This window comes from Stegostoma tigrinum, chromosome 3, assembly GCF_030684315.1.
Source record: "Stegostoma tigrinum isolate sSteTig4 chromosome 3, sSteTig4.hap1, whole genome shotgun sequence".
Lineage (NCBI taxonomy): Eukaryota > Metazoa > Chordata > Chondrichthyes > Orectolobiformes > Stegostomatidae > Stegostoma > Stegostoma tigrinum.
In genome coordinates, this window is record NC_081356.1 from 29,563,542 (window position 1) to 29,589,152 (window position 25,611).

Below are 25,611 nucleotides of genomic sequence, written 5' to 3' on the forward strand. Positions count from 1 at the left end.
TGTGGATTCTTCCCCATCACTCAATGCAACCATGGCTGATCAAGCACTTCTTTGCTCAGATCTATGAGTATTGGAGTTGGGAAGTCATGTTGAGGTTGTACAGGACATTGGTGAGGCCACTCCTGGAACACTGTGTGCAGTTCTGGTCACCCTGCTACAGAAAGGATATTATTAGACCAGAGAGGGTTCACAAACAATTTTCAGGGATGTTGCCGGGAACGGAGGGTTTGAGTTATAAAAATGGACTGGATAGGCTTGGAGTTTTTTCAGTGGAACATAAGGGAACAGAGGGGTGATCTTACAGAGGCTTATAAAATCATGGGGGACATAGATAAGGAATAGCAAAGATCTTTTCCCTAAGGTGGGGAGGCTCAAAACTATGGGTGGGGAATTGGGGGCATATTTTTAAGGTGAGAGGAGAAAGACTTAAGAAAGGACGTGAGAGGCAACTTTTTAACACAGAGAGTGGTTTGTGTGTAGATGTGAACTGCCACAGGAAGTGATGGATGCAAGTACAGTTACAATGTCTAAAAGATATTTGGATAAGTACATGAATAGGAAAGGCTTGGAGGGATGTGGGCCAACTGCGAGCAGGTGGGGTTGGTTTAGTTTGGGAAACTTCGCTGGCGTGGACTATTGGACCAAAGAGTGCTTCTGTGCTGTATGACTTTATGACTGTATGACTTCAATACCTTTTACTCACTCCATCCCCATAACCCTAAATGCCACTGTTTATCAGAAATCTATCAACCTCGATCTTAAACATACTCAAATATTGAACTTCCACAGCCCTTTCGGGAATAGAATTCCAAAGATCCACAACCCTTTGAGTAAAACAATTTTTCCTCATGCCAGACTTAAGTGGCATTTTTTATTTTAAATTTTGTCGCTGATTCTAGGGTCCTCAACCAGGAGAAACATCTTACCTGTATCCATCCTATCTTTCCCTTTAAGTATTTTGTAACTTTCAATTTATTCCAATGCCCTTCATAAGATTGTCCCGCTATCCAGGGAAGAAATTTGGTGAACATTTGTTGCACTACCTCTATGGCAAAAATATCTTCCCTGACATAAGGAGACCAAAACTGCACGCAGGATTCCAAGTGGGATCTACAAATTCCTATACAATTAAACCAAGACTTCACAAATTTTATGCTCAAATCCTCTATTGATAAAGACTAAGATCCCATTAGCCTTCTGAATAGCTTGCTCCACCTGCATGTCAGTGACTTATTAACAAGGGTACCCAAATCCTGTGGTATATTTGCACTTTCTAACCTCTTTCTATCTAAGAAACAGTCTGTACATCTGATTCTCCTACCAAAGTGAAAAACCTCACTCTTTTTTCAATTTATATTTCATCTACCATGTTCTTGCCATTCAATCTAAAGTTACCATCTACCATTCATTAAGCTCATCCAAATCCGTCTGAAGGCATTCTACATCTTCCTTACAATACACATTCCCACTTAGCTTGGTATCGTCTATAAATTTGGAAATGCTACACTTCACCACCTCCAACTCATTTTTATATATTGTGAACAATTAGGGCACAAGTGCAGATCATTGCAGTACCCCACTAGTCACAACCTACCAATGTGGGAATGACCCATGAATTCCTATTCTCTGTTTTCAGCCTGGTAGCCAATCATTAATCCAAGTTAGTACATTATCTCCTAGCCCATGTACATTAATTTTTGTAACCAGCCTCCTTTGGAAGACTTTATCCACAGCCTTCTGCAAATCTAAATATACTTTTCTGAAGAAGAGTCTAGGCCCGAAATGACAGCTTTCCTGCTCCTATGATGCTGCTTGGCCTGCTGCGTTCATCCAGCTCTACACCTTGTTACCTCCAAACAACCACATTCATCACATTTGTCAGTAACATCTTCAAGAAACTCTAAGAAGCTTGTCTTGGATTTCCCATTTGCAAATTCATCCTGTCTACACCCAATCATATCATTATCACCATTTATCTCATCCTTCATAATAGATTCTAGCTACTTCTCTGTTCCCGAAATTAACAGATCTGTAGCTTTCTCTTTTGTCTCTCACTTCCTTCTTAAATAATAGGTCAACATTTGCCTTCCAATCTGCAGGGATCATTCCAGACTTTATGGAATTTCAGAAGCTGATTACCAATGTATTGAACTTTACAGCCACCTCCTTCATCACTCTGTGATATCAGGGTTCATCAACTTTCAGCCTTATTACTTTCTCCGGTGCAATCTTCTTACTTGTGCTAATTTCCTTCATTTCCTCATTCTCCTTAGACACTTGGATCTTTAGTTCCGGAGGATTTCTTGCAACAAACATATGTAAAAATAATTTTGCTTCTCTGCTATTTCTCTATTCTACATTATAAATTCTCCTCGTTCCGCCTGTATAACAATCCTTTTAGGCAAACATGTCCTTTATACCTACCAGTAGAAGTTTTTAGAGTCTGTTTTGGTGCTGTTTGCTAGGTTTCATTGATAATCTATTTTCCTTTCTCTTAATAATTTTTGTTCTGCCTTTCCTCTATTCTATAAACTCCAAATCATCAGAATTACTTCTATCAATGGCAACTTTATACCTTGTTTTTCCTTTAATATTATACATTCCTGAACTTCCTTTGCCAGCCATGGTTTTTGACCTATTTTGAGTTTTTGCACCATGAAGGAAGGTTTCGTTGCTGTCAGTCATATAATGTTTCCTTAATGCCTATTTACAATTCTGCCTTTTAATGTATTTTCCCAATCCATCTCAGTCGCAAACAGCACTTTAATGCAGTAAATCATTACCAAGTGCTTCACAGAGACACAGCCATCCAAATATGGCTAGCCAAGGAAGTTGATGGTAGGAGGAATTTAATCAAAGAGATGTGTTTAAACGAGGCACACAAAGGAGGAAAGAAAGGTGAAGAGAAACGGAGCTCTAGGAGGATCAGATGCCTTCATCCAATGGAGGTGTGGCTGGTAATGGTGAGGTAAATGAGTAGAGAAAGTACAAAGACCAGAGTCAAAGGTTCTAGAGTCCTTAGCACCGTTGTTGCTGATTAGAACTTTATCATCAGCCTACGATAATTAAAATGTGTAAAACAAGATATAATTACTTCAGAGGAATATAAGTTATCAAGGAGATACTGACAGGTTGAAGCACTTCTCAAATCATTCTCTCTTCTGCGGTGAAGTCTGGCAATTAAAACATTTATTAGTCTAAACCATGATATATAATCAAACAGAAAGAAACAGCAAAGTTTTTTCCCCATTACTACAATTCCCATCTGCTACACGACATGAGCCTTGAGTAAGAATTTAAGAGGTTGCATAACAAAATGAGAACATAATGTTAATCAGCTCTGTAGATTAGAAACTAAACATATTATTCGGACGTAACAAAGCTTTAGGAAAAGTTATAGCTGCTAGTTTACACATTTAGGCCTTGTTGTGCAATATATAATGGTTTAATGTTAAAAAGTTGAAATTTATTAAAATATATTAATTTCCCAGAAGGAAAAAAATGCAAAGAAGACAGGACAGACACATCAGAACATTATTGTGTTTAAAAATGCCAAATATGATAAAAATGAAAAGTTGAAGATAAACAGCTGTTTTATTGAAAATGACATCTCTAAGATTCGTGTAATTAATTTTCATAACCTTCATTGTGAGGTGCTTTGGTAGAATAAAGAAGTAATTGTTTCCATTAGAGAAGATTAAGCAGTAGAGATAGATTTAGTGCGACTGACAGATTCAACTGTAACTTTGAAAGAAGATTTGGCTCACTGCCTGGATGGGAAAGAAAAATGACAGCATTCAATAGAATAATGAGAGAGGGTGGGACCAACTGGATCACTCCTAAAAGTATCTATGCACTGTCCGAATTGTAGCCAAATTTGCAGAGGACACAAAAATAAGTGGAAAGATAGGTTGCAAGAGAGATGCAAACAGTTTAGAGAGGGATATTGATAGGTTTAGCAAATGGTCAAAGAGTCGGCAAATAGAATACTCTGTAGGAAAATGTGGAGTTGTACATTTGAAAAAGGGAACAAAAGAACAGAATATTATTTAAATGAAGAAAAAAAACAGAAAGCTGCAACACAAAGCGACTTGGAGGTTCTTATACACAAAACATAGAAAGCTAGCAGGCAGCTGCAGCAGGTAATTGGGAACTCTATTTGAATGTTGGCCCTTAATTCATTGGGCTTGGAGTATAAGAGTAGAGAAATCTTACTGCAAACTTCTGGTAAACCATATCTGGTTGGCAATACATGCCAGCCAACAAGCACCAACCTACACTAATCCCCATGTTGGAGGAAATTATCATTTCTCTGGAGGCAGTTCAGAGAAGGTACATGAGAATGATCCCCAGTATGAAGGAATTGTCTTATTAGCAAGGGTTAAACAGGTTGGAACTCTATTCACTGGAGTGTAGAAGAATGAAACATAATGGCATTCTTAAGAAGCTTGACAGCGTAAATGCTAAGAGGATGTTTCCCCTCATGGAAGAGTCCAGGATCAGAGGGGATAGTCTCAGAATAAAGCGATACCATTTTATGACCGAATTGAGGGGGCATTTCTTCTCTCAGAGGATTTGAGTCTTTGGAATGCCTTTCTACAGAGAGCTTTGGGGGAAGAGTTCAGGCATGACCCTATAGAATAGCAGAGCAAGCTTGAGGGGCTGAATGGCCCACCCCTGTTTCTTTTTCTCACGGTCTTATGCTCTTCATAGACTCAGTGGGCTGAATGGCATGTTGTGCTGTATTATACTATGATTTGGAGATTAACATCCAATAATGTACTGCTCAGTAAAAGAAAATTCTGTGCATGGGATTCTACAGGTCAAAAGAGTTGCATAAGATTTGACAATACTAACTTTTAATCTAATAAAACTTGCCAGGATCCTGTATATTTGAAGAATGGAATCTCCACTATTTGGACACTTGGAAATTCTGCCTTTCAAGCTTGATTGATAAGGAAGCATTTGCAACTTGAAGATGAGTGACAAGGCCAAAACAAAAAAGATTTATAGAGTTTAATAGTAGCTCTTTCCTGAGCTAGATCTTTGCAACCATCCTCTGGATTGAGGAACGGAAACCACAGGAAGTCAATAACATACCCCTTGTGACAAACCTCATCTGTTGGTCTTCGACCTATCACAGAGAGCGTGGTCGTTGCTCCACAAAGTCAGGACAAGCCACGGCCCCAGTGTTGCGTCCTCCACTGGCACTCCTCATTCACTTATGAAGAGACAAACAGTGCTGTACATTACCCAGGAGCTCTTCCTCTGCAGAGTAATTCACCTTTATAATATCATCGCTATAACAGGGTGACCAGAACTAGACACAGTACTCCAGAAGAGGCCTCACCAACATCCTGTACAACCCCAACACGATGTCCCAACTCCTATACTCAAAGGTCTGAACAATGAGTGCAAACGTGCTAAACACCTTCTTAGCCACACTGTCTACATATGATGCAAACTTCAAAGAATTATGAACCTGAATCCCTAGGTCTCTCTATTCTACAACATCACCCAAGGCCATGCTTCCAAATTGTGTAAGTTCTGCCCTTTTTGTTTTACCAAAATGCAATGCCTCATGTTTATCCAAATTAAACTCTATCTGCCACTCCTCATCCCATTGACCCAATTGATCAAGATCTCTATCTCTTTGGGTGCACGTGCCTTAGTTTCACCACTGGGACCTTCAAGCCAGTCGATCCATTTAGATCCTGTGGTTGTGAAATCAAACGGCATGTAGCAGCTTTTACTGACTTGGACCAGTGCTGATTGGAGCGTCACATGCAGGAAAAGTGCACAGGGCAATATTGATCAAAAGAGACTTCGTTGAAAAAGACCATTTTCTGTGGATTTCTGCATCATTTGTTTCATTTGTTCATTCAGTTACAGCTAGAAGGTAGGGTCACCGGACCCGAAACATTAACTCTGTGTTTTCCTTCACAGATGCCACCAGACTTGCTGAGCTTTTCCAGCAGCTTTGTGTTTGTTCCTGATTTATAGCATCCATAGTTCTTTCAGCTTTTAGAAAGGAGGTGGATATAGAATTAAAAATATCAGTGAAGGATACAGAGCTGGCTATCATTAATCTAGTCTCCATGTCTGAGTAATGCCTCCTGGAGTACTTCAACAAGTAGTAAATCAAGGATAATCTTTGAAGTTCACCAAGGGTGACTATACAGAGGACAGAGAGAAGCCATTGCTCAGTGAGATTAGGAATACATCCAATTATCAGTTGTCCAACGGAATTAGAACACCGACAATGGATCATTTCAGATGGATCGGAGACATTCAAGAGAATGAAGAGGGATAATGTATTTTATTTACCATCACAGGATATATACACTGTGGCACAATGGTTAGCACTGCCATCTCACAGCACAAGGGACCTACGTTTGATTCCAGCCTTATGTGACGGTGTGGAGTTTGCAATGTTCCCTCCATGTCTGCATAATCTTCTGCTGGGCGCTCCAGTTTCCTTCTGCAGTTCAAAGATGCACAGGTTAGGTAGATTGACTGTGGAAAATTACCCTGTAGCATCGAGTTTTGAGAAGATTTGTAGCTCAGGTTGAGATTCTGGATGTGAGTTTGCTCGCTGAGCTGGAAGGTTAGTTTTCAGATGTTTTGTCACCATTCCAGATAACATCAACAGTGAGCCTCCAACGAAGCGCTGGTGTTATGTCCCGCTTTCTATTTATCTGTTTAGGTTTCCTTGGGTTGGTCAGGAAATGTCATCACCAACCCAAGGAAACCTAACCAGATAAATAGAAAGTGGGACATAACACCAGCGCTTTGTCGGAGGCTCACTGATGATGTTACCTAGAATGGTGACGAAACGTCTGAAAACTAACCTTCCAGCTCAGTGAGCAAACTCACATCCATTACCCTGTAATGTCCAAGGATGTGCAGTCTAGGTGAGTTAGCTGTGGTAAATGTAGGGGTTATGGGGGATTAGGGCAGGATGCTGTTTGGAGGGCCGGTGCAGACTCAATGGGTTTGATGGCCTCCATTCTGTGCACAGTGGCTCAGTGGTTAGCACTGCAGCCTCACAGCACCAGGGACCCAGGTTCGATTCCAGCCTTGGGTGTCTGTCTGTGTGGAGTTTGCACATTCTCCCTGTGTCTGCGTGGGTTTCCTCCAGGTGCTCTGGTTTCCTCCCACAGTCCAAAGATGTGCAGGCTGGGTGGGTCGGCCATGCTAAGTTGCCCGTAGCGTTCAAGGGTGTGTGGGTTATTGGGGGATGGGTCTGGGTGGGATGCTGCAAGGGAAGGTGTGGACTTGTTGGGCCGAAGGACCTGTTTCCACACTGTAGGGAATCTAATTTTTATGACCGAAAGTTTGACTAAAATGGCTCAAATTAAGTTGCCAGACAGAAATATTTCAAATAAACCTTTGATTAATTTCCATGTATGAAATATAGTTTGTTGAGCTCCATCGACTTGCAAACCACCAGCCTATCTCTTCAATCATGTTGCCACCTCTCAGATCTTTGCCCATCTTTTCCAGACCTCCATATCTGAATCCATCAAACACAGTTTCCGTTTAGCCCACAGGAGTGACACACCTCATATCAAACTCACAAATATCCTCCTTTTTGACTGGGATAGAGTAGAAAGGGCTGTTTTCAAATTTATTCCCAATCGTCCTCTAGATTTTGACCTGGTTGACCACAGCATCCTCTGTAATGAAACTACAGATAAGTGGTAGAAACTCAGTTTGGAGTCAAATAGACAACAAAAGATTGAAGGCAATTCTTGCAGAGGCGGAGATGAGAAGAGAACCTAAAACAGGAATTCTGTCCAGGGAGGACAGACAGGTCAAGGAGGCCGTAAGAGGCCAGTAGGTAGGAAATGGGGGCGGGGATTGAGATGGGAGGCGGGGACGAGCTGGGCTGGTTTTGGGTTGCGGTGGGGGAAGGGGATATTTTGAAGCTTGTGAAGTCCACATTGATACCCTTGGGCTGCAGGGTTCCTAAGCTAAATATGAGTTGCTGTTCCTGCAACCTTCGGGTGGTATTGTTGTGGCACTGCAGGAGGCCCATGATGGACATGTCATCCAAGGAGTCGGGGGGGGGGGGGGGGGGGGGGGGGGGTTGAAATGGTTCATGACTGGGAGGTGCAGTTGTTTATTGCGAACTGAGCATAGGTGCTTCGCAAAGCGGTCCCCAAGCCTCCGCTTGGTTTCCCCGATGTAGAGCGGGCCACATCGGGAACAGCGGATACAGTATACCACATTAGCAGATGTGCAGGTGAACATCTGTCTGATATGGAAGGTTTTCTTGGGGCCTGGGATGGGGGTAAGGGGGTGGTGTAGGGGCAGATGCAGCACTCCTTGCAGTTGCAGGGAAAAGTGCCAGAGGTGGTCTGGCTGGTAGGGAGTGTGGAGCGGACAAGGGGCTCATGGAGAATCACGGAGGTCCCTCTGGAAAGCAGATAAGGGTGGGGAGGGAAAAACGTCTTTGGTGGTGGGGTCAGATTGCAGATGGTGGAAGTGCCGGAAGGCGATGTTTTGGATCTGGAGTTTGGTGAGGTGGTAAGTGAGGACGAGGGGGATTCTGTTTCAGATTTTCAGCATCCACTATTCTTTGTTTTAAGACTTGAAACATAATTATTCAGAGTGGCAAAAACTGGGAAGTGGGACATCTGCTGTTTACAATTCACAGTAATGATTTGGACTTGGGAATCAGTTTACAATTTCTAAATCTGCAGATGACACCAAACTGGTGAGTTAGGGGAGGGGTGTGGAAGATTGATGCTGAGAAGGATGACAACAAATTACAGGAAGGTAACAATGGCAAGACCATCAAAAAAAGCAAACAAAGCACAGCATTTTATTCGTAGAGGGATAGAAGTGAAAACAAAATTGGCAACTTATTTTAAACCTGTATGGCTGCCCAGACAGATTACTGCTCCATATCATCAGGACATAAGGGCACTTTTTGAGAGAGTGCAAAGAGGATTTATAATTAATAAAAACTGATGTTTGTTTTCAGGGGAGGATAGCTTCCTTCGCCTTTAAGTGAAAAGACAGAATCTTGTTGATCAGCCACGATCATATTGAACAATGGAGCAGGCTAAGGCCTACGCCTGCCCCTGAATTCTATGCTTCAACTTCTAACACCCAGAATAACCTGTGGTAAATATGTGTAATATTACCATGATCAAGCACCTCACAGTCAAGTGGCAAACGTGGTAAAGACAGATCCAACAGATTTCTCAGTAACTACCCACATTCATGACTCAATGAATCACCAAATCTCATTAAGCTTCACATGGGATCACTTCCGCCGATCAGTCTTGAAATTCTCTCTTAGGAGCTGTACCATTGAAGTAATGCACTGCCTCAGTGAGTGCTCCATGCACTCATCAATTATGACTTTGAAACCACACTCCAGTATTCAGTCACAAACATAATTCCACCTCTACAACTTACAGCCGAGCAAGATCTTTTCCCAGGCTTTACCAAGTTCTAATTGCACTCAGTTATATGAAGTAAACACTGCGTATAGACTTCTCCACTCCCACACTCTCAGTTTTGACGCTTCTAGTCTTCTCTTGAACCCTTCAACTTCTTCAATGAGTCAGCAACCTTTTGTGTCTTTCCAGGGCCCTGTCTGCACCCTGAACCCAATATTTAGTCACTTATTAATTCCTAGAGCTTATTCCTGAATTTGTTCTGATAGCACAGAGCCAGCCAACTGTTCTCGAGTCATTCTCTGCAAACATCAAAATAATCAGGAACTCCTAACATGTATTCTAACCATGTCCCTACTTCCAACCAATAAATTTTGTCCCTAGAACTATTTTGCAGTGACTCTGTACTGATTAACCTTTAAAAAAATTGCAGAAGCCCTACTCCTCCCACATGGCAGAATTGAACATTGCTCCAAATATCTTTTGGAAAGCTCTGTTCACCGAATATAGCACTCTGAAAATGTTTGAAATGAATTTCACCACATCTAACCCGTGGAAAAAGGAAAGCTTCATCATAGTGAGGGAATTTTTCAATGGGTTTGAAAATATAGCAAGGATTTGTCAGAAATTTCGAACCCAAATTAATTCATACTGTACAAATAGCCTTTTTATTTACTGATTTACAGATAGTGTATTTACAAAACTGTAAAAGCTTAAACTAAAAACAGTACATGTAGCGTGACTTGAACATCAAAGCACTTATATAACTATGCCAATGTTGTTCTTTACGTCCTTGTGAGGATTGTGTCTTTTTATTTTTAAAATAAAATTGTGGACCTTAATAAGAATGAACCATTTATAAAAACATGGATTTACACAGTTGCTGTATAATTTCACAGCAATGAATTTGATACCTATTGTGAATCCTATGGGCTCCTGCTATAGGATGATGACCAGGAAATAGTGTCATTTAGAAGACAGGCTGATTTGTTTTCAGCTGACTGATCAGGTTGGGACTAGAAACAAATTATAGAGACTCGGATGGGGATGGAGAGAGGGAGAGAGAGAGAACCGTAAGCAGTTGTTCTTCCAGTAGAAGCTACCTGTGCTGCAGCAAAAAATTCAGTTTAAACTTGAAAAAAATGGTTATCTTTCCTGCAGTAATTGCTGTAAGGGATTGAAATTGAAGCAATTGAAAGTGTGACTCTTGAATTGATAAATCAGAGATATTTCCCAAATAAATGAGTCACTCTGTACTTCCTACAAACCAGCAGAAGCTTCCAGTGAAAGACAAATGAACACCAAGGGTCTGGCTAGCTGAAGAGGAATCACCTCAACAAGGATTCAGGAAGCAAAACCAGTGAATAATCTATTTTAAAAACTAAAAGAGCTGCAGATGCTGTAAATCAGGAACAAAATCAGAAGTTGCTTGAAAAGCTCAGGTTTAACAATATCCTTTCTGTAGCAGGGTGACCAGAACTGCACACAGTACTCCGGGAGATGCCTCACCAATGTCCTGTACAACCTCAACATGACGTCCCAACTCCAATACTCAAAGATCTGAGCAAAGAAGTGCTTGATCAGCCATGGTCGCATTGAATGATGGGGCAGATTCCACAAACTGAATGGTCTGTTTCTGTTCCTGTGCTAAATAAAAACCTAAAGAACTGTGTAAAATCAGGAACAGAAAACAGAAGTTGCTAGAAAAGCTCAGCAGGGCTGGCAGCATGTGTGAACTAAAAATCAGAGTTAATGTTTTGGGTCAGGTGATCCTTCTTCAGAACTGACAGTAGCTGGGAAAATGTTGGTTCAGATGCAGAATATAGGGAGGGGGATGCGGTAGGGAGTAAATGATAGTAAAAAGGATAGATCCCAAACAGAGATAAGAGCAGTTGGATAGACAAAGGAGTTGATAACAATCTGTCTAGGAGGGTAAATAGCTGTTAATAGGGACTGTTATTGACTAACAATAGGTTGTGTGCAATGGCAGGCTATGTGATAACATGGCCTGGTGTGTTGAGTAGGGGGCTAGGAAATGGGACAGTATTTAGGCCCTAAAATTATTCAACTTGAAACTGAGTTTGAAGGGCTAGGGTCCCCAAACGGTAAATGAGGTGCTGATCTTCCAGCTGACGTTGAGCTTCATTGGAACACTGCAGCAAGTCAGAGACAGAGATGTTGGTTAGAGAACAGGGTGGTGTGTTAAAGTGGCAGACAGCTGGAAGCTGGAGTTCTGAGGGTCACTGGACCCAAAAGGTTAACTCTGATTTTTCCTTCACAGATGCTGCCAAACCCACTGAGCTTTTCCAGCAACTTCTGTTTTTGTTCTTGAATAATCTATTTTCCCTAATTGTATGTCTGTGTGTGTACACATGTGTGTACATAAAGGGGAGCTTATAAGAATATTAGACTTTTAATCAGTTACACTATATAAGGTGGTACATATCTTTTTATCTGTAGCTATAATCTAATTGCTTGTAGTAAAAAGAAAGAAACCTGGTCCATGCTTTCTATCAACTTTGGTCTGAATATCAAATAAAATGTGGTATGGTGTGTACTTTAAAACTAACCAACTTTAATCTGGTACACTGCAAGAATACAGTGGTTTGATTTACATCATGGTATCCTGGTGGGTCATAAAAAACTCTGGTCACAGCATTCACTGTTAAATTGTTTTTCCCAGCAACCACCTTCAATTTTTAGGTTGAAGAGCTGCCACTATCTCAAGCAGAACAGCCTGGGATTCTTCATATGGAACATGTCCAAAAACATCAGTATAAACTACTATATCTCCCAGATTATTTCTGACATATACTTAAAAATGGCGAAGACAGCCAAAATGAGATGTAGTATTTCTTTCTTGATGGTGGAGTATTTTTCAGATTAGCATTGATTTTCTGGAGAATTAGCTAACTGAAAGCTAAATGTCATTGTCATTTCCTTCCAATACTGCTGCTCCTACATCTATATCACTGGCATCACATTCAAAGGTCCACTGAAACTCAAGAGGAAACAAAACAGGCTAATATATTAACACAACTTTCAACATCTATAATGCAATTTGGTAGGATCCTGTCTAGTTAAAATTTAACACTTTTCTTCAATGTATTTCTTAAGCTAGTATCTCACTATATTTTGGGACCAACTTTTCTTGAGTATCCAAATTTCCTACCCTGAAGCTGGAGGAACTCCTGTTTTGGCTTAGAGGACAGAGAAGTCCATACCAGCTCCAACTTTATCCTCATGCGGGAGCACTCAACCTTGCTTTACAACATGTCCTAGATACATCATCTTAGCCCAGTTGACCTAGGGGTTTATCACTGGGTTATGAGATGTCCCAGATTCAGTTCCTGTGTTATGTTCTCATATCAACTTTATCTTACGATCTGGTTAGGTACCAGGAACATTTTTTTTTAAAAAGTAGACAGAAGTTGAGATCAAGGAACTTAGTAACAGAATAATGGATTTTGAATAAACAACTATAGTACATAATTTAGAACCAAAATGCTATATACAAAGCAACAATGAGAAATAAATAGGGATTATGAAAAAAAGACTGGCAGCTAACATAATGGAAGATCTTAGGATTTTCTATTAACACATCAATATGAAAAGAGTGGTACAAGAAGAATTGAGCTGATAGGGAACCAAAAGAGATTTACACTTCGAGGCAAGGGGCATGGCTGAAGTGATAAATGAATACTTTACCTACAATGCAGAAGCTTCCCAGGTGACAAAAAGGAACCACAGTCATTAGTAGGGTTTTATCTTCGTTAGGTGGTGTTATTGGATAAGCTGTCAATACTGAAAGCTGATGAAGCCCAGGACTTGAGAAGCTGAATCCAAGGATTGTGAAGAAAATGTATGTGGAAATTGCACAGACACTGGCAATGTTCTTTCAATCTCCCTTGGAATTGGAGTGGTGTCAGAAGACTGGAACATTGCACACGCTACACTTTTGTTTGAAGAAGGTTGCAAAGGTAGGCCCAGCAATTACACAGTAATCAGTTTAATTTTGGTGGTTGGCATACTTCTTGAGACAATTATACAGTACAGTCATACAGAAAAGATGTGAATGGATTCATAACAGTCAATATGAATTTAAGGGAAATTCATGTCTAACTAGCTTGCTGGAGTTTCGTGAAGAGGTAATACAGAAGGTTGTTGAGGGAAAGGCTATTGATGTGGTGTAAGTTATGTCCGGGTGTGATCCAAAATGCATTACAGTGCCATACAACAGGCTAGTGACGAAAGTTAAAAGTCATGGAACAAAGGAACAGTAGCAACATGGAAATATAAAGGGCCAAGAGACTAGAATCATCCAGTAATGGTTAATGGGTATCTTTCAGGCTGGAGGAAGGTTTGACAGCACCTAGGAGTCAGTACTGGGGCCCTTGTTTTTCTTGATATATGTGTTCATGATCTTGATATGGGTGTGCAGGAGACAATGTCAAAATTTTCAGCCATAAAACTTAGAAGAATTGCAATTTGTGAAGAAGACAGAGTAGATACTCACGAGATAACAAAGTGTGGAGCTGAATGTACACAGCAGGCCAAGCAGCATCTTAGGAGCACTAAGATGCTGCTTGGCCTGCTGTGTTCATCCAGCTCCACACTTTGTTATCTCGGATTCTACAGCATCTGCAGTTCCCATTATGTCTGATCACAAGAGTAGATATTCACTCGTGGAATGGAGGTTATATGGCAGATGAAACACGAAGCAGAGAAGTATTTTTTGGGTGATGTATTTAAGTACAAGGAACTTAGAAAGACTGTATAAAAGAAACGTTGCTATCCTAAAAAGGTGTGCAGGAGCTGACGTACCTGTGTGTACAAGTACATAAATCAAACAAAGGTGGTAGGTCAAGTAGGGAGAGCTGTTACTATAGCATACAGTATTTCAGACTTCATAAAAAGGGAACAGAGCACAGGAGGAAGGAGGTTATGAATTAATACAAGTCACGGGTTACACGTCAGCAGGAGTATTATGTACAGCTCTGGGTACCACACTGTAGGAGTGTAAATGCATTGGAGACAGTGCAAAACAGGTTACAAGAATGGTTCAAGGATGAGACACTTCATTAATGATGATGGATCGGAAAAGAATGCTTTTTTTTGGAAAGGAAGAAGTTAAGAGGAGGAGATTTAACACTTTTTTAAAAAATGCTGAGGGATCAGGCAAGAGTGGAAAGGGAGAAATTGCTTCTACTCATAATTGGTTTGAGAATGAGGAGGCACCATTTAGGCATTTTGCAAAAGAGGTAATTGTGAGGTGAGAAAAAAAAACTTACTCACCCAACACTTGGTTAGGGTACGAAATGCACTGTTTGAAGTGAAAGAGAGGTAGGTCCAATTAAGGCATTCGAGAGGGCATTGGATGATTGTTTAAATAGAAAAGATATGCAGGATTTCTTATTCTCCCGTAGGACATGGGCATTGCTGGCTGGCCAGTGCTTATTACTCATTTCTTGTTGCCCTTGAGAAGGTGGTGCAGCACATGTGCTGTAGGTAGATCCACGTTGGCCTTAGGGAGGGTATTCTAGGATTTTGACCCAGCGACAGTAAAAAGCTACCTCTTTATGTACTTATACACACAAGTCTAACGGCATCACATTTCTAAGTCAGGACGGTGAGTAGCTTGGAAGGGAACTTGCAGGTGATGGTGTCCCATGTATCTACTGTCCTTATCTTTCTATGTGGAAGTGGTTGTGGGTTCGGAAGGTGCTGCCTAAGGATCTTCAACAAATTTATGCAGTCCATTGTCTAGATGGTGTATACTGCCATTGCCGAGTGTCAGTGGTGAAGGGTGTGAATCCTGTGCCAATCAAGTGGCTGCTTTCTTCTGATGATGTCAAACGTCCCAATTGTTTTTGGAGCTGCACCAATCCAGGCAAGTGGAAAGCATTCCATTACATTCCCGACCATGCCTTATAGATGGTGGGCAGGCTTTGGGGAGTCACGAAGATGGTTACTTGCTGCACGATTCCCAGCATCTGACCTGCTCTTCTAGTCACTGCGTTGGAGTCGAATTGAGTTTCTGGCCAATGATGAGCATCAGGATGTTGATACTGGAGGGTTCAGCGCTGGCAATCCCACTGAATGTCAATTGTCAGCTAAGCTTAGATAGTGTGCAAGTCTTGTTTCACTTGAACTAGAACTTCTTCAGTATCTGAGGAGTAGCTAATGACTGCACAATTTTCAGTGAACATCCCCACTTCTGACATTCTGAGGAAGGGAAGGTCATTGATGAAGCAGCTCAAGATGGTTCAGTCTAGATGACTACCGTGAGGAACTCCTGCAGAGGAGTTCCAGAGCTGAGATAACTGACCTCCAGCCACCACAACCATCTTCCTATGTGCCAGGTATGACTCCAAACAGGTTATGGGGAAAGGCAAGTGATTGGCAGGAAGTTTTAATGCTGAGAAAGCCCGTGTAGACATTGTGTGCTAAATGGCTTCCTGTACTGTCCTAATTCTGATAAAAAATAACCTATTGCTAATATCCGGAGTTAATTTGTGGTAAACATGGGTAATGTATTGTTATTGAACATTGCACAATTCATGCCAAATAGCAAATGCTGTTAAGTCATGAACCATGGATAACTCTCAAGATACTAATATGGTGCGTCGTCAGATCTCAGCCTTGAAATTCCCTCTCAATAACTATACCATTAAAATTATCTACTACCTCAACGGCTGCTCCTGTTCTGATCAATGGCACTACTTTCCTGGGTCTATATTCCCATGGACTCAAAACTACACCCCAGTGCTCATTCACAAGCATAACTCCAGCTCTTTACTTACAGCTAGCTTCATAAAACAGGACGTATGTCTGGACTTTCCCTGAGTACTAATCTGGCTCAATCCAAGCAAATACTGCATAGGGGCTTTTCAAACCCCTTATTCAGCTGTCCTTAAGTTTTACGTTTGCACGCTTCTTTCAATCCCCTCATGACATTCCCAAAAGCCAGCAACCTGTCTACTTGCTCAGCTCTCCCATATGATTTCTGAGCCCTGACTCCCAACACTCAGCCATTTACTAATTCCAAGAACTTCTTTCAGAGTTTGTTCTAACAGCACAAGGCCATCCAACTGCTCTCAATTCCTTTGTTGCAGAACAGCTCAAAATCAGGACCCTGACCATCTGCCTGCCTGTGTCCCCAGAAATGGTGTGCATTGGCCCTGGTTTTGTCACTAGAGTTGCAAAATTGTTACTGAGCAACTGGAGGCTATTCACTTCATTGTATGTACTTTGGCCTTCAAATCAGCAACTAATTTAATGCCATTCCTGCTCATTTTACATCTTGGTCCTGCCACTGGAAACCGGTTCTTCATATTTACTCTATCAAAGGTCATCAACACTTTTAAACAGTTCTATTAAATCTCTCAACTTTCTCTGCTTATGAGGCATTTTAGATGGCAATATCTGATAATACAATTCAGCACTAGTTGATTGACTATGGAACTAACAGTTTGGACACCATTAACTCAACTCCTCTATAAAATATACAGTCATTTGCCAGTTGTATTAATTTATATTGCTACATTTCATTTACCAGACATTAAGTGACAGACATACCACTGAAACGCCTAAAATGGGAGCTTAGTTTACTTTTTGCATTGCATATTTTATCACAAAATTTGTTTCATTAAATCCTAAACAGATTACAGTCAACACAGAATTTATTTGTTCCAATGGTAACACAGTGGTAGTTTTCTTTCACATATAGAAGTAGGAGCATGCTATGGAGAAGAACCATGTATGATTCTCAGGGGCTTATCCCTTTCTCCATATAATGGCCATTTCTTTGGCTGACTAACTTTCGGTAGATCATTAGTGTTCCTGTGTGGTATGAAGCAAGTGATCAGAGGTCAAACAGAACATAGTTTATGTATCTACATACATCAAGCTCACTGTTACATGACAACCTGGGCCAATATATACAATCACAGTGGGTCGTTTTTTTGATGGGAGACCTGTTACCAGCACTGTTCCACAGGGATCGATGCTGGGTCTGCTTTTGGTTGTCATTTATATAAATGATTCAGATGAGAATATAGAATGGCACCAAAACTATTAGCATAGTGAACAGTGAAGGCTATCTTAGATTATAAAGAGATTTTGATCAATTGGATCAATGGGCTGAGGAGTGGCAGAGAGAGTATAATTTGGATGAAAGCGAGATACTACATTTTGTATAATTAAAAGTAGGGCATTGGGTGGTGAAACATCTAGGGGATCAGGTACTTAACTTTTCAAAGTTTGCATCATGGGTAGACAGAGTAGTTAAGGCGGCATCTAGCATGCTTGCCATCATTGCTCAGACATTTGATTGTAGGAGCTAGGGAGTCATGTTGAGGTCGTACATGATGTTGGTGAGGTCTTTTCTGGAATACTGTGTCCAGTTCTGGTTGCCCAGTTATAAGAAGGATTTATCAAGCTGGAGAAGGTTCAGAAAAGATTTACTAGGATGTTGCTGGGAATGGAAGTTTTGAGTTATAGGGAGAGGCTGGATAGGCTGGGACTTTCACTGAAGCAGAGGAGCTGGAGGGGTGACCTTATAGAGGTTTGCAAAATCATGAGGAACATAAATAAAATATATAACAGATGTCTTTTCCCTATTGTGGGGAATTTCAAGACTAGCGGGCATATTTTTAAGGTGAAAAAGAAAGATTTAAAAAGGACATGAAGGGCAACGCTTTTTTAAAAAAAGAATGGTTCATATGTGGAATGAACTTCTAGAGGAAGCAGCGGATGCAGGTACAGTTACAACATTGAAAAGATATTTGGGTAAGTACATGAACAGGAAAGCTTTGGAGGAATAAGGGTCAAGCACAGGCAGGTGGGACTAGTTTAGTTTGGGATTATGGACTGTTTGGACTGAAGCTCAGCTGTCTGTTCTGATGAGGAAGCCTGTTTCCATGCTGTATGATTCCCTCTGTGACTATCATGGCAACAAGCTTCCTCATTAGAACAGAGAATAATGAGCTCAATTGCTGCAGTGAAAGGGGCTGCCTGCAAGAATAAGTGAATGGTCATGGAAATAGCACTGTTGCCTTTAAAAAGAATCTAGATAAGAAAAAAAACACAAGGAAGATATTGCCTTCTCGGCCTGTTATCATGTCAAGATGGAGGATGGTGGGGGTGGGGTGGGGGCTCCTGTGATGTGCAAACACCTGTTTGGACACTTCGGTCTGTATGGCCTACTTCTGTACAGTAAATTCAGTGTAAAATCCTTTATCATATACTGTGTGGAAGCAATACTAGCGAGTATCACCTGACATCTTTACATCAAAGACACAGTACAAGGAAGATGATGTGCAACCTGATCCGTAACATTTCATTACCCCATTTGGGAACACACATGCCTGAGAAACAAAGGGTCAGAAATATGACTTGTGTTTGTGAAACAAGAAGATATTAATTTGACTTTGTAAAGAACATGATATTCTCCCTTTGGGCTCCTTCAAAAATGGAAAACAACGAAAATAAGTTGTCGAAAATGGATGGAGATAATTGACATGTCATTGATCAGGAAAGGATTGGCACAATAACCGTTTTTAGCAGATGTTACAATGCTCCTGGTCAAGCAATGCCTTGATTTTAAAGTTCTCATCCTTGTTTATAAATTCCTCTGGAGCTTTCTCCTAGTGTTTGCTTCCAACCCAGCAACTCTGAGATATCTGTGCTTATCAAATGTGGCCTCTTGAGCAGCTTTGATTTTAATTGATCCACGAGTGATGATCAGGCCTTTAGCTGCCTAGGCCACAGGCTTTGGAATTCCCTCCTTAAATATTCCTACTTATTGCTCCCATTTAAATATTCCTCAAAGCTTAACTTGATGAAGTTGTTGACCGTCTGCCTTAAATGGCTGTCACATTATCTGCAGTTTTGCTTTACATTTTTCCTACAAAGTACCTTAAATGTATTAAGGCTTTATTAGAGATGTTATGTAAATGCAAGTTGTTGTTCTGTCAGAGCTGACTTTGAACACAAAACATTTGCAGAAAAGGTTTGTCATGAATTCAAATCCTACTTTTTGGTGAGGGAAGGCATTAAAGCCATTTTGTACAAAATTACTTTGAATCAACAGGTTTTAATGTAGACATATTTGTACTTGACTTTGTTATTTAATCTGGTGTGCTGTTTAATCTATTTATATCAAAAAATAGAAGGCTGATCCACAACTCATTAAAATCTACACAGAATGAGAAAGGGAGCATTTGCATGCTGCAACTGAAGCGTATAAATTTTTAAAATTTACTTGTTGAATTAAAATGGACAATCTTGGTTTGCATTAATGGATTATTTTCTTCTTTGCAGGTATCAAAATATTTACCGCAAGACAAAATTAGTTTGCTTGTATGGGTTAGATCAAGCAGGTTCTGAAAAAGATGCATTACAATTTCATCATATACAAAACTTTGCAACAAATAATTAGCAAAACTGTTTCAATCATATTTTGAACGACCCATGCAATGAGAACATAAAGTAAAACAAAATTGGTCAACTTGAAATGCATCCGGGGAATTTTTGCATGAGTGTTTTTTTTTGATAGCACACAGTGAAAGGGTCACAAAGGTCCTGACATTTTAACTGTCGCTTTTTGCGGATGCTGCCAGACCTGCTGAGTCTTTTCCAGTATTTTCTGCGTTAATGTCAAGTTTTCCAGCATCCGGAGTGTTATGTTTTAGTTGGGAGGCAGTTCTGGATCAACGTTGCTCAAAATGTTTTGTTCGAGAACAAATTCCATAGCGAAATGCTAGTGATGCGAACAAAGCAAAAACGAACACAAGTGGTAAGGGTCTGCCTAGAACACTGGTAAACAACTGAAAACAAAAACACCATCTCATGGATCAGTGCAACATGGAGTCAACCAAGATGGAACATACCTGCCCCTTTTTCCCCTCTTGCTATCAAGCTCCAGCTGCACCAGTAAATATTGTTCTCTCCTTGTGAAAAAGGTGTGCTCAACTAATTTTAAAATGCGCAGCAAGCAGATGAAATCAACTCAGGCTATTTCATAGAACATAGAACATAGAACAGTACAGCACAGAACAGGCCCTTCAGCCCACGATGTTGCGCCGACCATTGATCCTCATGTATGCACCCTCAAATTTCTGTGACCGTATGCATGTCCAGCAGTCTCTTAAATGACCCCGGGATTAAGGATAGGATTCTTGGCAGTGTGGAGGAACAGAGGGATCTTGGTGTGCAGATACGTAGATCCCTTAAAATGGCCACCTAAGTGGACAGGGTGGTTAAGAAAGCATATGGTGTTTTGGCTTTCATTAACAGGGGGATTGAGTTTAAGAGTCGTGAGACTTTGTTGCAGCTCTATAAAACTTTGGTTAGACCGCACTTGGAATACTGCGTCTAGTTCTGGTCGCCCTATTATCGGAAAGATGTGGATGCTTTGGAGAGGGTTCAAAGGAGGTTTACCAGGATGCTGCCTGGACTGGAGGGCTTATCTTATGAAGAGAGGCTGACTGAGCTCGGACTTTTTTCATTGGAGAAAAGGAGGAGGAGAGGGGACCTAATTGAGGTATACAAGATAATGAGAGGCATAGATAGAGTTGATAGCCAGAGACTATTTCCCAGGGCAGAAATGGCTAACACGAGGGGTCATAGTTTTAAGGTGGTTGGAGGAAAGTATAGAGGGGATGTCAGAGGCGGGTTCTTTACACAGAGAGTTGTGAGAGCATGGAATGCGTTGCCAACAGCAGTTGTGGAAGCAAGGTCATTGGGGTCATTTCACAATCCATTAGAACGGATGGAAATGTTGCTTTGTATGTGTGTCACAGGTGATTAGTCAAACCGATTTATTTCCAGACTTATTTTCTTCTCCATTTAAAAACCAAGTTGTTTCAGTTCTCAGTTAACCAAATTGTGCCCATTTGGCATCCTCCTCCTCTGGACCTCCAAGCTGCACTAACACTTTGTTGTATCTCATTGGAAAGATAGTGTTGGACAAAGTCCCTTGCAATCTTTCCCAAAAGCCTTTGAAATGGGTGAAAAGGGAGTTTAAAATCTTGTTTTTTCTCAAAACGCTTGCTTTATTCATAGCATCCTTAATTGAAACAAAGTAATCTTCAACATGATAAGGAGGACTGAGGTATGTTCATAATTTCCAGCATGTTTGTTTTAAATAAACCTTGCACCTTCCAAAATGGTGCACCATCTCTGGCAGCCATACACACAGTTAATCAACAATGCTAGAGAACAGGTTCCGTAGCGAAACGCTAGTGATGCAAGCAAAGCAAAAACAAAAGGAAAATCGGTTAAAATTATGAATGAATGAACACAAAGATGGACAGATATGCACAATGTTTCAGACTAAAAGCTGCCAAGTTAATCTTCCAAGTTAATATAACTCTTGATTCTTTTTTTAAAAACAATATAGCAAATCATTTTTTAAAATATATGTATATAAAAAGGCTGACTAATTTCCATGGCAGTAATCTATTCGCTCAAACCAACACAATCTTTTCCACCATTCTAGCGACTTGGTGCATTTCCTCTACTCACAGTAGCCCCACCAGATGTGCAAATCTGGATAGTGACCATTAAAAGGCACATGCATCTTTTGTCCACACAATAAAGCTACAGTAACCAACAAAGTAAAAAGGTAAAGTCACTGTAGCCATGCCAGATTGCAGGGCTGCTCTTTCATTACAGAGAGAGAACTGGTGCTGGTTTAACCTGAGGGTCACCATGCCTCAGGCCAGGAGAGAGGTTGAGAAGGTCAGTCGTTCACTTTGAGCTCAGCCAGTGCAAGAACTGAACCCACACTGTTGGCGTCACGCAGCATTGCAAGCCAGCCATCCAGCCAACTGAGCTAACCAAACCCTAACCATTGGAGTAAATAAGATATTTTACAATCAAAAAGCTCATAAGTGTAGGTTACAAAGCCACTGTATGCTTTAAAAAAAAATTAGTGTATATACACCATCATATAAAGAGATAAATAAAAAAATGTGCACCCTGTACAACAAGTACAGTTTTACAAATTAATTCTTTTCAATAAAAATATAATTATTTCAAGTTCTCAGGGTAGCTTTGCTATATCGGCTAGCTGCATTTACACACTGCATTTCCCCTCTACATCTTTCCCCTTCCCCATCCACCAAAACAACTAAACGTATCCTCTTCAGTAGCTGATGGGGCTGAATCGTATATTCTTAATTTCCAGCTCCAGCTGTTTCACTCGAATTTCCTTCTGCCCCAACAGCTCACGTAGCCTTCGAATCTCCTCTTGTTGTCGGTAAAACATCTGTAGAAGCTGATCAAAAGTAAACCAGAGGTCATTTTTTTCAAGAGAAAACATTTTTGATTGGATAGCTTTTTTTTGCCTTGATTAATCTTTTAAGGTTTACATTAGAAAAGCTTGAAGTGGTTGATCCAGGAAATGTTCATCTACAAAACTGAAGACCGTGGGATTATAGGGAGACTCGGTGATTGAATACAAAACTGGCTACAAGATCAGAAGACGGGCAGTTATTTCCTCTCTCTCTGAGGGAATTAAACAGTGCTGCTATCTGGGAAAAACAGGAATGCAATGGCAAACGACTGGTGATAAAAACCACCGAGACAACAGTTCAGTCATTGTAGGGGAGGCAATGGCCTAGTGGTATTATCATGGGACTGTTAATTCAGAGACCCAGGTAATATCCTGGGGACGTGGGTTCAAATCCCCCCAGGGCAGATAGTGGAATTTGAATTCAATAAATATCTGGAATTAAGAATCTAATGATGACTGTGAATCCATTGCCGATTGCCGGATAAAAGCCCATCTGGTTCACTAATATCCTTTAGGAAAGGAAACTGCCATCCTTACCTGGTCTGGCCTACATGCGATTCCAGACCGACAGCAATATGGCAGACTCCTTACTGCTCTCTGGGCAATAAATGCTGCCTGGCCAGTAACGCCCTCATCCCATGAATGAATAAAGGGAGAAAAAAGGGTGGAGGACCTTCTTAAGGAGGATACATACAAATGAATGATCTAGACGAGTTTTGGAGAGTATAAACAACAGAGTTGGTATGCAGATACAGCAAGTGATTAGGAAGACAATTGGAATGCTGCAGTTTATTGGAAGGAGACTGGAATATAAAAGTAAGGATGTTTTGCTACAGTTGCATGGAGCGTTGTTGAGGTCCCAACCAGGAATACTGCATACAGTTTGGTTTGCTTATTTCAGAAACAAAGTAAACGCATCAGAAGCAGTTCAGAGAAGTTTCACTCAATTAATACTTGGGATAAGATGGAACAGGTTGGGTCTGTACCTATTTGAGTTTAGAAGAATGAAAGGTAACCTTAGTCAAATAGAAGACCATGAATAGACTTGACATTGTGGACGGTTCCCTTCCGGAGCAGGCTAAAATTAGGCACATAGTTAAAAAATAAGGGGTTGCCCATTTTAGACAAAGATAAAGAGGATTTTGGTTCCTCTCAGTCCTTGACAATCTTTGGAATTCTCTTCTCCAGTGAGTGAAGGAGGCAGAGCCATTGAACACTTTAAAGGCAGAGGTATACAAACTGTGGTTATAGGGATTAGTTGGCAGTATGGATTTGAAGCTCTAATCCAATCAGTCCCTTTCTTATTGAATTTTGCAGCAGGCAAAAGGGGTCAAAATATCCTACTCCCGCTCCAAATTCACATGCTTACATGCAGCAAACATGGATTAACTATTTTCAAAGGCAAGAAAGTCAGTAACTAGAGGGCGCAGATTTAAAGCAATTGGCAAAAAAATGCAGGTACGACATGACAGCAAAGTAAAATTACAAAGTGAATTATGATGATCTGGAATGCATCGTCCAGAAGGGCAAAAGCAGATTAAGTGGGTAAGGATAGATTTCAGGATGGAAAATGTCAAATATTAGAAGAAATTAACAGAGAGAGAAGAGATAACGGGTTAAGCGGTCTTAAAAATGGATAGATCCACAAGCCCATATGAGATGTGTCCAAGACAGTTGAGGGAGGAAAGGGAAGAGGATATTAGGGGCCCTTACCTGTAATTTTCAAGGATCCTCTGCCAAAGGATTACTAATGTTGACCCGTTATGAAAGAATGGAAGTGGGGGGGGGGGGAGATAGATCAGGAAATAACAGCTTAGTCAATCTAACCTCCCTGATGGGAATTAGAATTAGAAATAATGCAGAGGGACAAAATATATCTGTACTTGGACAGGAGGCACAGATCAATCAGGGATAGTCAGCACTGATTTATGATAGGAAGGTCATGTTTGACTAAAATGATTGAATCTTTTGGAGGTGGTAACCAGAGTATTAATGAAGGCAATGTATTTGAAAATGACCTGTACGGAATTCTGCAAAACTTTTGATAGGCCGCCTTGTCAAGAAAGCAACAGCAGATGGGATCCAAGGCAAAGCATCAGGTTGGAGGCAAGAAGCAGGGATTACGTTACAAGGTATGTTTGTGTCTTGAAATCTGTATCTGATGGGGTGCCACAGGGCTTGGTGCTGGGGCCCTCCCTGTTAATGATGTATGTTCATTTGGATTTGAATGTCAAGAGCATAGTCAAGAAGTTCACAGACTACATGAAACTTGATCAGCTGGTAATTGATGAGGAGGATGGCCGTAAACTGCAGGAGGAGATCAACGAATTGGTGAGCTGGGCAGAGTAGTATTAATAAAATAAAATAAAAAATATAAATAAAATTCAACCTGGAAACAATGCACTTGGGAGAATTAAAAGACAAGGGAGCACATGCTGAATGGTAGGACCCTGGAAAGTACCAATGATCAGAGGGGCCTTGATATGCATATCGACCGATACCTCAAGGTAGCAGAGCAGGTAGATAAGCTGTTTGGTGAAGGCATTTGGGATGCTTGCCTTTACTAGCTGAGGCCTAGACTACAGGAGCAGGGAGTTTATGTTGAAACTGTGTAAAAACAAAAATAGACCACATCTGGACTACTGCATGAAGGGAAATGTTTTCACCCACAGGGTGGCGGAGTCTGGAACTCACTGCCTGGAGGAGTAGCTAAAACAGAAACTCATAATATTAAAGCAGTGTTTAAATATTCAATTGTGTGGCCATATCTCTAGTGCCAAGCCTCCTGAACAGGCCCACTTGGGCGGTTTTGCAAATGGTGAAAAGACACGCTCAGAAACTATAGGGGGAAACAAAACTAGAAATGGGATTGTAAATATCTGAAGGCATTGTCTAGCA

General features: G+C 40.8%; 1 protein-coding gene across 5 annotated transcripts in view; it reads right to left on the reverse strand.

Annotated features, from left to right (window-relative positions):
• Window positions 1-14,029: 14,029 nt before the first annotated feature.
• LOC125451278 (coronin-2A-like) overlaps window positions 14,030-25,611 on the reverse strand; it is a 164,361-nt gene continuing 152,779 nt past the window's right edge. For all 5 annotated transcript variants that reach the window (XM_048528236.2, XM_048528237.2, XM_048528233.2 and 2 more), the window contains one exon: window positions 14,030-22,695. In XM_048528236.2, coding sequence (XP_048384193.1) covers window positions 22,564-22,695 — 132 coding nt within the window. In that variant the 3' untranslated portion in view covers window positions 14,030-22,563. The remainder of the gene's footprint in view (window positions 22,696-25,611) is intronic.